General features: G+C 39.4%; 1 protein-coding gene across 1 annotated transcript; it reads right to left on the reverse strand.

The window, feature by feature from the left end:
- Positions 1–11,401: 11,401 nt before the first annotated feature.
- Positions 11,402–11,734, reverse strand: LOC132280817 (uncharacterized). The gene has a single exon (XM_059782572.1). It carries the CDS (start codon positions 11,732–11,734, stop codon positions 11,402–11,404), a length of 333 nt encoding a protein of 110 aa, XP_059638555.1.
- Positions 11,735–12,724: the final 990 nt, after the last annotated feature.

Consider the following 12,724-nt stretch of genomic DNA (forward strand, 5'->3'; position numbering starts at 1 on the left):
ACAAGTGTAAATTCTAGAAGTTTAATAATCGTTCCATTAACTTAATATTTGACTAATTATTTTCTAAATTTTTTTCAGAAGAAGACTTATTCAAAACTAATACTATATGAATATGAGTTATAATTTCACACTCTTTTATTGCCATTTAAAAATGTGATTAACACATATAACAACTCTTTAACTTTTTTTTTTTTAAGCATGAAAACGATATCATATATCATTTCAAAGGCACAAAGGCCAAGACAACAGCAGCACAGAGGCAAAAAGCCAAGTTAGAAAAAGACGTACAAATTATGAAGCAAAGTAATAAAATGAAGAATAAGCTCTAGATCTGTGGAGAAAATAGAGTTTAAAACTCTGCAACGGAATCACCATGGGAGAAACGCAGCAAACTAAAGTGACCCAAAGGTCAAACCATCATCAAAGATCAAATTTAGGAGAAAAAGATCAAATCTAAGCGAGATATTGGAACAATCCTAGAAGTATGGAATGACCTTGATAATTTATTCATTTATTTAATAAAATATTAAAAACCAATTAGTCATCTTATTCACATAGCCACTTTTTTATCGGGTTTCAAAAAATTGTAGTTCAATAACAACTTTATCATTCATAGGGTTTTAAATAACTAGGTTTCCTATTTTAACTATTTTCACTAAATTAATTGAAAACTCCATCATCAAAGATCAAATTTAGGAGAAAAAGATCAAATCTATGGGAGATATTGGAACAATCCTAGAAGTATGGAATGACCTTGATAATTTATTTATTTATTTAATAAAATATTAAAAACCAATTAGTTATCTTATTCACATAGCCACTTTTTTTATCGGGTTTCAAAAAATTGTAGTTCAATAACAACTTTATCATTCATAGGGTTTTAATTAACTAGGTTTCCTATTTTAACTGTTTTCACTAAATTAATTGAAAACTCCATCATTTTTTTTTTTTTTTTGTATACTTTATTATTTTATTTTATTTTATAAAATAAGAACAATTTAGGTATCTAAACTATAATGTGATATTTTCTTATTATTTTCATGGATAAATTTTAATCCTAACCAAATGCATACTGAAAAATTATTATTATTATTATTATTATTATTTTTTATTATTATTATTTTTATTTATTTATTTTTCATTCACTTCACTTTTTTTTATATATTTTTTTTCTTTACTTGCTATCTCCATCTACCAAACGGAGCCATATGATTTTGTTGTCCTAGCTAAGGGATCATTTTACCCATCCAAAAAAACAAAAACACACACAGTGATCATTTGGCTCACAAATTTACCATATATATATGTAGGTGCAAAATTTCTCTCTATAACAGAAATTAAAAGAAATAATACAATTCACTCAAAATAAAATAATAAGCAACAAGAATTACTAAGAGAAAAGAGTATATTGCTCGATGCTCTTTATTGGAGGACTAGGCCTCTATTTATATACAAAAAGCTGGTGGAATTATGGTAGGACTCGCCTTACTTGTCCTCCAATTAATTCCATATATAATTTTTTACTAATTAATTTACTGTCTTTTACAGTTATCTCCATGTCAGATTTTTCCTTTTGTAGAACTTTCTTTTCATGCAGGATCCTTTGCTTAGTAGGACTCATTCACTCCCAAATAGCTTGGGCCGAATACATCTTGGGCTAGCTGAGCTAGATTGACGGGTTGGAAGTCTTGTACCAGGGATCGTGGGCTAAAAGAAGGCTTAATTTGGGCTCGACCCAGTTTGGGCTTCCACAATCTATCAAAGGATCGAAAGTATAAATTTGTATTATGATGACGTGGACGACTCTTACTGGAGAGGGATTTTTCTCTCCACACTTTGCCCCCAATTCCCTCTTTAATTGGGCTATGACTCCTAATTAAAAGGAAATTGAAGTTGCCCGGTTGCCAATTTTACAAGAGGCGGTTCAAGGAGTGTCCATTGCCATTCTGTCCCTAGAGCTTCTACAAGACTTGCTTTTGCCCTTACTGTGTTCATTGAGTTCTTTGCTACGTCGTGAAACCAAGTTAGTCTCTCATCTACTTTTTTAATCTCGTATCATGAGCACTTCACCCACTCACGACCACATAGAAAATTGTAGATTCCGAGTCCACACCTTCGTCTTCCCCTATCCTCATTAGGGTTCCTCCCCCTAGGGTTTCTGACTCCCCTGAATCTACGAATGATTCAGTCAGTCAAATGGACGATTCCCTACCTCAAGCTGAAGTATCCACTTCCGGGTCAGATAGCAATTTCACCAAAGAAGAGAAAATAATGATTTTGTCTGTACGGCGTCTCAAATTCACCATTGAGTCTGTAATGGAGGAATTTGAAATCCCTGAAGGGGTAGAAATTGTTGAATACCCAAAAAAAGTTGACTTCAGTTTAGGCGAGGGCGTTGGGGAGAATGAATTGCTTTTATCGGTTATGCACCTTAATGCTATACGATTTTCTCTTCACCCCTTCTATCACCTGGTCTTCAATAAGTTAGGTCTTGCCCCTCTTCAAGTAAACCCTAACTTTTTTCGAATTGTCACGGCTTTTCTTGTTCACCGAGGGCTAGAGAGTCCCGATTTGACTCTCGCCAACCTATTAATAACCTACACCAGTTCCAGGCATGGGACCGAGCCAGGCTGTTTTTATTTCACTTCCTCTCTTCAACAGAAGATATGTGCAGACCTCCCTACCTCCGAGAAGAGATAAAAAGAGAGGATGATAATTGTTAAAGGGAATTGGGTTGTGTTTCAATCGAGCAAACTCCCAATCCCACGCAAATTTGGGAAGTTAGGTATAGAATATTTTCCCTCCCTTCATGACAAGTGCTCTGGTTGTTTCCCATGTCAAGTTTTACTCTTTCATCACACTTATGAATTTCTTGGTGTTTTTTCAGCAACCTTCCCCTCCTCTGCAGCTAAAAATAGGCTCACATTTCTCGTAGAATAGGTTTGGAGCGATCCCCCATCTGTTGAGGAGTTACTCTCTTCATCAAACCTCAAGGAAATCGCCTCCAGCGTTGCAGTAGCTGACCTCATGGACTTGGCACTTCCTTCCTTCGATAGCTTCCCTCTGACTGACGAGGAGAAGAAAAGAGCTGAAGCACTAAAAAAGAAAGCAGCAGAGGGTCAGCCCTTTGCTGTTATCCGTTCCACCGAGCATGAGAAGGAAGTTGATGAACCTTCTCTGAAGAAGACAAAACAATACCCTTCTTCAACCAGTAAGGGCCAAAATGTTTCCAAGAGCAAAGGGAAGAAGGTTAATGAAGCTGACCCTGAGGAAGAAGTTAGGGCTTATGTCCTAGCAGAGGCTGGAGAACCTTGGAGACCAATCTTCTCAAGAGCTAATAAGTCAGTTCTTTATTCTAGAAACTCGGTAGTCACTGACCCCTCTACTACTTTGGCAGTAGCTCGGGGGATGTGGCTGCCCAAAGATGAAGAAATCATTGGAAACATGGTGCTGGACCAGCTGCTTCCTTCTGCCCCCGTTCTTGCTATGGAGGTTTGTACTTTCCCTCTGCTTTGATATTTACTCAACTTTCTTTTCACATCATTTTCACCATTGTTGATTGTACAGAACATGTACCATACCATGGCCCTGTACGCCACTGCTGAAGCTCAATCAATATACATTCAGAAAATGGAGAAGAAGCTGGAAGTTGCTAAGAAGAAGCTCTCTCACGCGCTCTTGGATGTCAAGATGGCTTATGATGCCAGAGATGTGTATAAAAGCCAACTTGCATCTGCTGAGGTTAATGAAAGAGCTGGAGGCAGAAAACCTGCGGTGGAGGGATGTGGTCAATACTTGCACAACTGCTGGAAAGCAGATGCAGGAACGCTATTCTTCCTTGGTGCACTTGTCAAGTGCAAAGGCCTTCCGGTTCGGCTTCAACCAAGGCTCAGGTGATAAATAGAAGGACCCTGAGGCTTTTGATGCTGATATGGGAGTGTCTTTCCCTTATGATGAGGGTCCGAAGGCCCAAGAAGCTAAGCTGTTGTTCGCCGAGATGGTGAGAGGATCCTCCAGCATTAAGCTCTTTAGTTCCAACAGCTCCAAGCCCTTCAATACCTCCAGTTTCAAGCCCAAACGTGGTGGATGCTTTCGACTCTGCTCCTTTTGACCCCAAAAAGAAGTGAATCTATGTACTTGCTTCAGATTTTGTTTGTGCGAACAATGTGTGTAATAACTTTGATATTTAATTTTTTAGAATCGGCATATTTTCTAGTACTTCAGAATTGCTTATTTGTGCTAAGCAAATTTCATGTCTTTGAGAAAAATTTGTTTTCCCTTGGAGCTTCTGACTCGTCATGGTCCGAAGCAAAAACAGGGATGATAGTAAGAAGGGAACTCCTATAAGAGTTGAGTTATTCGCTAGAGATGGTTGTACCATCTAGCGATTTAACCATCAAGGGAACCCTTCTTGCCATTGACCTTGTGTGAAATAGGCATATCAAAACTTAGTTCTCCTTGTATTTTTTCGATATGGGACAAATTAATAACTTGACTTAGTAATTGTCTTGATCAAATTCATGGATTTTGAGAATAAAATGTCAAAGGATATATCAACCTCTACTTAGGTTTTGGTTGGCTCATACGGGTTTTGACCCATCTATTTGTACTTCAACTCTTAGTGTCTGAGGCGTGAAGTTCCTTATCTTAGAGGAATGTTTTGATGCCTTCGGACTCTTGAGATCCGAGGTATATGTTTGACTGGTATCTTCAGACTCCTAAGGTCCGGAGTGTGTGTCTCCTCAGCCTCTACATGTGTCTTAGAGGAATCTTATCGATGCCTTTGAATTCTCAACTTTTTGGAGTATGTGCTGCATTCATATCATCACGATCCAAGGACTTTAAAAATGTTAAGCTCAAGAAAGAGGGTCCCTGATATGTTGGTCTCTGATTAAGTGGTTTCGCTTGAAGACCTACTTATCAAGGGGCACCTTTCTTGGCGACCAATAAGTGTGGGATTGCACTATATATTGGACTCACATTTCTCATTTGTTTTCGATGTGGGACAAAACCTTTTATGGGTCGTACACTATTGGGCCAAGTATGAGGGCCTACAGGGGTGATAGCCATAAAGAATATTTGCCCCCACTTGGGTTCAGACCTATTAACATAACTTAGGACTCAAAGCGTCCGAGGTGGTAAGTTCATCGGCCATGAGCCTGAGAGGAATTGAATTGTACCGGACTTTTAAGGTCCGAGATAGTATGTTCGTCGTTCATAAGCCTAAGAGGAATTGTACCGGACTTTTAAGGTCCGAGGTAATATGTTCCTCGGCCATGAGTCTAAGAGGAATTGCATTGTATCGGACTCTTGTGGTCCGAGGCGGTATATTCCTCAGCCATGAGCCTAAGAGGAATTGTATTGTGCTGGACTCTTGAGGTTCAAGGTAGTATGTTCCTCGGCCATGAGCCTGAAAGGAATTGTATTGTGCCAAACTCTTGAGGTCCGAGGTAGTATGTTCCTCAGCCATGAGCCTAAGAGGAATTGTATTGTGCCGGACTCTTGAGGTCTGAGGCATGTAGTTCCTCAGCTATAAGCCAGACAAGAATTGTATTGTACCGGACTCTTGTGGTCCGAGGCATGTAGTTCTTCAGCTATGAGCCTGAGAGGAATTGTATTATACTGAACTCTTGTTGTCCGAGGCATGTAGTTCCTCGGCTATGAGCCTGAAAGGCATATAGTTCCTCGGCTATGGTGTGCGCCTTAGAGGAATATTGCTGATGTCTTCGAACGTTTGAGGTCTGAAGCTTCTAAAAGGGAAAGAAGTGTAACGACCCTAAATTGATACCCTTTTTTTAAAAAATAAATTTGGCATGACCTCCTCTAAAAAGAGGACTACAACCACTTGCTCAAAAAAAAAAAAAAAAAAAAAAAAACGCAATGGCCCTTCTTGGCCTTTCAAAACACCTCCAACCTATCCCAACACATAATACAATTAATATACTCCAACATCCCATCCATCAGTCCATTATACCTCAACATGGCTCATCTCATGGTGGAATATCTACATACCGTTTAATCCAAATTATCATAATTACAGTCTCAAAATATAGTTACAATAACAAGAGTTCACAAACCTCTATACCAAATATAACAAACTAAGATTTTACAAAAATATGGGACTTAATACAAAAATAGCAAAAAGAAGTCCTTTAATCTAAATTAGGCCTGTAGTGGAAAGTCATCCGCCACTTCTTTCCCGTTTTCTGAAAAAAATTATTAAATAATAGGGTAAGCATAAAGCTCAGTAGGTAACACTTAAAACACGTTTCTTGTGTCCTCGTGAATCCAAACATAGAATAGAGCAATGAGAATGGAAATCAGGCCATGTAGGGAAACCACAAAATAATAATCAATCTCCACATAAGTAACATAATGCAATGGGAATGCAATGTATGCCGATGTTGCTCCCCGTTTTCAAAATCAAAACCATCACTTGTAAACTGTTAATATAACCCACCCTTTGGTGACCCTGCAGCGACATGAGAGAAAGATTGGCTAGTGTCCTTGACCCTTGGTACCCCCGCGGCGTCATTATGGGCCCCAGCTAATTCAACCACGCTAGGACAATCTCCCTAGTTCCCTCTAGGCTATATTAACCTTCCGGCCCTTTGGTACCCCCGCGGCGACCGGGTTTTCACAAAACCGATTCATTAAAATACTTTCCCAAAATTCTCTTTTTCTTTTCAAAACGATTTCTTCCCTTTCATGCCCAATGCCAGTGCATGATTGCATCAATGCTACGTCCATGCTCATAATCCCACGACTAGTTCAAATTTAACTAACAAGGCATGGTTCACAAAAATTCTCAAAGGATTTACCACATAACGACATATAACAAGATTCTAGCATTTTTGGCATATGAAAATCAACACATAAACATGCTCTTTACATAAAGCATTTAATCCACATAGTTCCATGGTTATCATATAAGCAAGCTTTTCATACAACATATTTAACACACATTCTCACATGTTCATATATCTCAATCAAGTCAATTTAAACTATAATTAACATAATTAAGCATTCTAAGACACAAATCAAGTAGATCAACTCACTAAAGCACAAGATTTCATGGATTAAGGGCCCCTACCTCAATATTGGACAAAACCCTTGAAATGGGTTCCAAATTTCAAAATCCAAGGAGGGCACCAAAGCTGAAATTTCTGGTACTAGTGCGTAGAGCTCATCGTGCTCTTCGTTTTGCCTCAAACGGCACTTAAATCCGGCAAGAATTGAGAGAGAAATCTTGTTTCAAAGATTGAAACTCAAAAGAAAGAAAAAAAGAAAACTCTTGAAGGGGAGAGAGAGGTTCCAGCGGGAGTGAAGAGGGAAGGAAGAAAATGAGGCTTAAAACATGCATGTGGGTCCTACCATTTTTGAATTTCTTTTCCATTTTTCTTTTACTCCAATTTCTATACCACACATATATAATGCAACACATAAAATACCACTTACTCCACATAAATTAAAATGCACAAAATGCAATGGACCCAACTAAAAACCCGTACACAAGATGTGTAAAGACCGAAATACCCTTGCATCAACGAATTACCGGAAAAATGAAAAATGTAAAAAATTGGAAATGTCACAAGAAGCCATGAAAAAGAGTCACCGAGACTATGTAACTTTCAATACTTGTGATTGGGAGTCTATTTGTCTTGGAGACTCGTTTTATGGTATCTGCTTACAATATCATAAGGTTACATTAATTATGCATTCTTTTTCTTTTTAGTCGATGTGGGACAAAAAATAGAGTTTACATTTGTGGTAATTATTGCAAAGAATGTCTGCTGGTACTAAGGCTTTAAACCCAATTCATGCTGGGCCGTTTTTACTACCAGTGGGCCCACCTTGCAATATGCTTGACTACTTTAACTGTTCCTTATATAAAAAAAAAATGTTTAAAGTTACTTTTTACTGATGTGGGACAAAAAGTAAAATTTTTCTTTTTCATAATATCGTAATAACAATAGTAGGTCAATAGTAGGGTATATTTGCCCCCTATGACGAAAAAGAAAATACTAATGAATGATATCCTATATCGAATAACAAAGAATCAACAAACATTAACTTATTTATGGGGATTGAAGTGCCACTTGTTGCAATGATGATCGTTGGATATAGGGGTCTGTTAAGCGTTCGTGTATCTAACGCTCGTCTACATCATGAGTTTATCAAAAAGGATGTAATAAGATGTAGAGAATAAGAAACTTTATTACGTGGCCCATAAACAGCCTTATTTGCATAATGTAAAAAAATGAACCAAATTGCTTAATGATAGTACCTTTTCAGGTGTATGGCATTCCATGGGTGCGCAATTACTTGCCCATCAGCTTCGGTTAGCCAGTAAGCTCCTTTCCCTACCACTTCTGTGACTCTGTAGGGTTCGGTCTAATTGGGTTGCAATTTCTTCACATGTGCCATTTCTTGCTTCAACACCCAATCGCCTACTATAAAGCTTCTGAACCTGACTCGCTTGTTATAATTGTTACGCAATTGTTGTTGGTATGAAGTGAGCCTAATTACTGCAACATCCCTCTTCTCCTCCAAGAGGTCAAGGCTATGCTCCAGCTGTTTATCATTATTTCTTTCGAGCAACAAATGTGGCCGAAGAGTTGAGATTGCTGATTCAGTGGGGATGATAGCTTCGGACACATAGGCCATTGCAAAGGGGCTTTCCCCCATTGGCCATTGTGGGGTGGTTCGGTATGCCCAGAGTACCTTGGGCAGATTCTTGTACCACTTTGATTTGAGCTGCTCCAACTTTTTCTTCAGACAAATGAAGATGGTTTGGTTGGTTATTTTGACTTGCCCATTCCCTTGTGGATGACTAACCGCGGCCAACTTCTGCATAATTCCATGCTCGGCAAAGAATTTCCATGTGCTTCTGTTATCCAGATTCTTACCGTTGTCCATCATGATGACCTTTGGCACTCCAAATTGGCAGATTATATTGTTCCATAGAAAACTCTTTACTTGCTCATGAGTCACACTTGAATAAGCTTCTGCCTCTACCCACTTTGTGAAGTAATCCATGGCTAGTAACGCATATTCCTTTTACTCCACAACTTTGGGTAAGGGTCTGACCATATTGATCCCCCATTGTGCAAATGGCCATGGATTTGCTATTGCGTGCAAATCTTTAGTAGGCTGATGCTTCATTGGGCTATGTCGCTGGCACTTGTCGCATCTCCTGGCATATTCTTCAGCGTTCTGAGCCAGGTATGGCCAGAAGTAGCCTTAAATTAGAACCTTATGTGCGAGGGATCTGCCGCCGAAGTGGTTACCACAATCTCCGTCATGAATTTGCTTTAGTACTGTGAGGGCCTCAGCAGAGCTTAAGCACTTCAGGCAAGGACCTGAGAATGATTTCCTGTACAGTTGATTATTAATAATAGAGTATTTGGCTGCGATAAACCTTACTTTCCTTGCCTTGGCTTTTTGGTTTGGAAGAGTTCCATGCTTAAGGTAAGCTTCCAACGGGTCCATCTAGCATGGTTCTCGTGGAATGTCCGGGATCACCATTATCTCTTGCCGAGGACACATACTAGGTTTATCCAAGATATCTATCAGCACTATCCGGACCAAATCTTCATCTGAGGAAGATGCCACTGTGGCCAATTGATTTGCTTCGGAGTTCTCTTCTTAAGGTACTTGGTGGAATTCAATTTGATCGAATATACATGCAGCACTCTATACAGCCTCTTTGTATGCTTTCATTCTTTTTTCTTTAGGCTGGTACTTTCCTATCACCTGATTCACAATGAGTTGTGAGTCACTAAAAACTTTTAGATATTTTACCTGAAGTTGGTCTGCCAACCGAAGTCCAGCTACCAAGGCCTCATACTCGGCCTCATTGTTTGTGGCAGGAAAATTCAAGCAGATTGATTTCTGCAACTTGGTTCCTTCAGGGGTTACAATAATGACCCCAGCTCCAGCACTGGTTTGGTTCGAGGAACCATCTACCTGAAGCTCCCATTGTGGTTCGAGAAACTCGGGTTCTTTAGGCTTTCTTCATACTCTAAAAAGAAATCAGCCAGTGTATGTCCCTTGTGTGACACCTTTAGTTCATAAGCTATATTGAAGGAACTAAGTTCGATTGCCCATTTGGTGATCCTTCTGGACAGATCTGGCTTGGAAAGAATGGTTTGCATAGGATAATTGGTGAGGACCATTTGGTGAGACTTGAAATAGTGGTGCCGAAGCTTTCTTTTCGCATATACTGAGGCTAATGTAATCTTCTCTGCTTTGTTATACCGTGTCTCAGCATCAGTCATCGTCTTACTTGTGTAAAAGACTACGTATTGATTCTTTCCTTTTCTCGGATTAGTACGGCACGAGTAGCTATACTGAAGATTGCTAAGTACATGATGAGGGCTTCACCGGGCTTCAGAACAGATAAGATTGGTAGTTTAGCCATGTAATACTTTAACCGATTAAGTGCTTCCTGCTATTGAGGTCCCTATAAATCCTTATTCTTCGATCTTATGGCATCAAAGAATGGCTTACACTTATCTGACAACCGGAATATAAAGCGGCTAAGAGCTGCGATTCGGCGGGTCAGAACCTGCACTTCCCTGTGAGTTTTTGGTTCCTGATTCTGTATGAGGGCCTGAGCTTGAGCCAGGCTTACTTCTATTCCTCCAAGTTGACAATATGGCTGAGGAATTGCCCTAAAGAGACCGCAAAAGAACACTTGGATGGATTCAGCTTCATATTATACTTTGTCAAAGGGTCAAAGACTTCTTGGAAGTGCTTAAGATGATCCTCCTTCTTTACACTTTTAATCACTATGTCATCGATGTAGGCTTCGACTGTTTTTCTCAACATCTCGTCAAAGATCTTGTTAACGAGACATTGGTAAGTTGCCCCAGCATTTTAAGTCTGAAGGGCATGACTTTGTAACAATAAATGGAAAACTATCCTTAGGGCAAGCCTCGTTGAGATTGGTAAAATCTATACAAACCCTCAATTTTCCATTCTTCTTTTGAACCACTACTACGTTCGAGAGCCATTGTGGGTAATGCACTTCTCGAATGAAACCTGCTTGAAGCAACTTGCCTACTTCTTCAGCAATGATCTAATTACGCTCAGGAGCGAACCTTCTATGTCTTTGCTTAACTGGCTTGAAAGAAGGATCCACCTTCAAGTTATGGCTCGAGATCGAGGGGCTGACTCCCAGCATATCCGAATGATCCCAAACAAACGCGTCTGCATTCCTTCGGATGACATCAATTAATACTCTCTTCTCTTCTGCTGTGGGGGAAGAGCCTATATAAGTGATTTTTCGGGGATCACCGAGGATAACTTCGACTGTTTCGAGAGATTCCTCGGCGCGTTTTGTAGCTTCAATTTCCTCCTCTACTTCTAAGAACTTAGGCAGAGGACTCTGTAATTGCTATTTGGGAATATCTTCGAGGGTCACATCTGGCTTGGACTGCCTGATCCTCTTTTTTGCCTCATTCACTGTCAGCATGTAGCACTCTTTTGCAGCGACTTGATCTCCCCAGAGGTTAATAACCTCTTTTCTGTCTGGAGACAAGCATCGCATCACCTGATAAAAGGTGGACGGGACTCCATTCATTCGGTGGATCCAACCTCTTCCCATAATAAGATTATAGGAATGATGTATTTCAGTCAAAACAAAGTTTTCCTTTAATGTCCTTTTTGCAGCAGTGATAGATAAATCAATTACTCTAATGGGGTCTACCGTTGTGCCATCAAACCCCATCAAAGGGCTAGAGTTAGGCCGAATTGGTGATGAAGGGATCTCATATGATACCCCTCGGATCCGAGACACGGGTTGATCAGGCCCAGGCCCAAACCCGAGGGAATATCAAATAATTAATATTTAAAAACGAACATGTAGTATAAAAATAAATTTGAGAAATGAAAATTAAGCTGAAAGAAACTAAATTAAAAATCCTCGAATTAAAATTATTAAAATCCAATACTCCAAAACTTTATAAGTTTAACAACTCGGGAATCCATTCAGTAGACCCCTTATTTAAAATCCTAATAGAAACTGAAATATCAGAAATAGAATCTAAAGCTAAACATAGAAAGGATTCATACGTAGTCGGAGGAATGAATGTCTGTATCTGCACTGTACATCCAAGCTCTAACCCTGGAACTGACGAACACCTGAAAAATAAGAGAGTGGGTCAGGCCCACATGCAAGTTCTATTCTACTACGATCCATACAGTAATCCGATACGCAAATACATCCTAGATAGCCCAACAATATCTAGAGTAGTCCATATGTATATATAATACACACTATAGGACGTTCGCTAGTCCAATAGGTCAGTCTCAGCCTGAGTAGAGATACCATGCAAATCGCACATAATGTGGTCATGTGTACCTAGACCTACCAGGGAACAACACCTATATCCAGTTATCCATCCTAGGCGATATACGCGCCCTAACCATGGTCCTGAGACTCAAGCTCATACCATGGCACCATATAATAAATATATAAAGTCCGTACTCCTCTTAATACAAAATACCATCCATCTATATAGTGGTCTGATATATGTATAATCATCCGTCCTGAAACCATATTAAGTCATTCAACTATTTTGTTGACATGACACAAGTAGGTGATGGACTTAACCTATATGGTTAATCCGCACCTTAATCCAAATTAAGTAAGACTTAGTGTTTGAACTAGTCCATACCTAGTATGTCACCGTCCCATACCGGTATATACAATCCTCCA

The sequence above is a fragment of the Cornus florida genome, unplaced genomic scaffold (assembly GCF_030987335.1).
Source record: "Cornus florida cultivar Cherokee Brave unplaced genomic scaffold, ASM3098733v1 CherokeeBrave_3.0.0_Hap2_Chr11, whole genome shotgun sequence".
NCBI classification, from domain to species: Eukaryota; Viridiplantae; Streptophyta; class Magnoliopsida; order Cornales; family Cornaceae; genus Cornus; species Cornus florida.

Excerpts from the sequence above, each read along its gene's own strand:
- LOC132280817 (XM_059782572.1), bottom strand. The coding sequence starts at position 11,734 with ATGGGGTTTGATGGCACAACGGTAGACCCCATTAGAGTAATTGATTTA.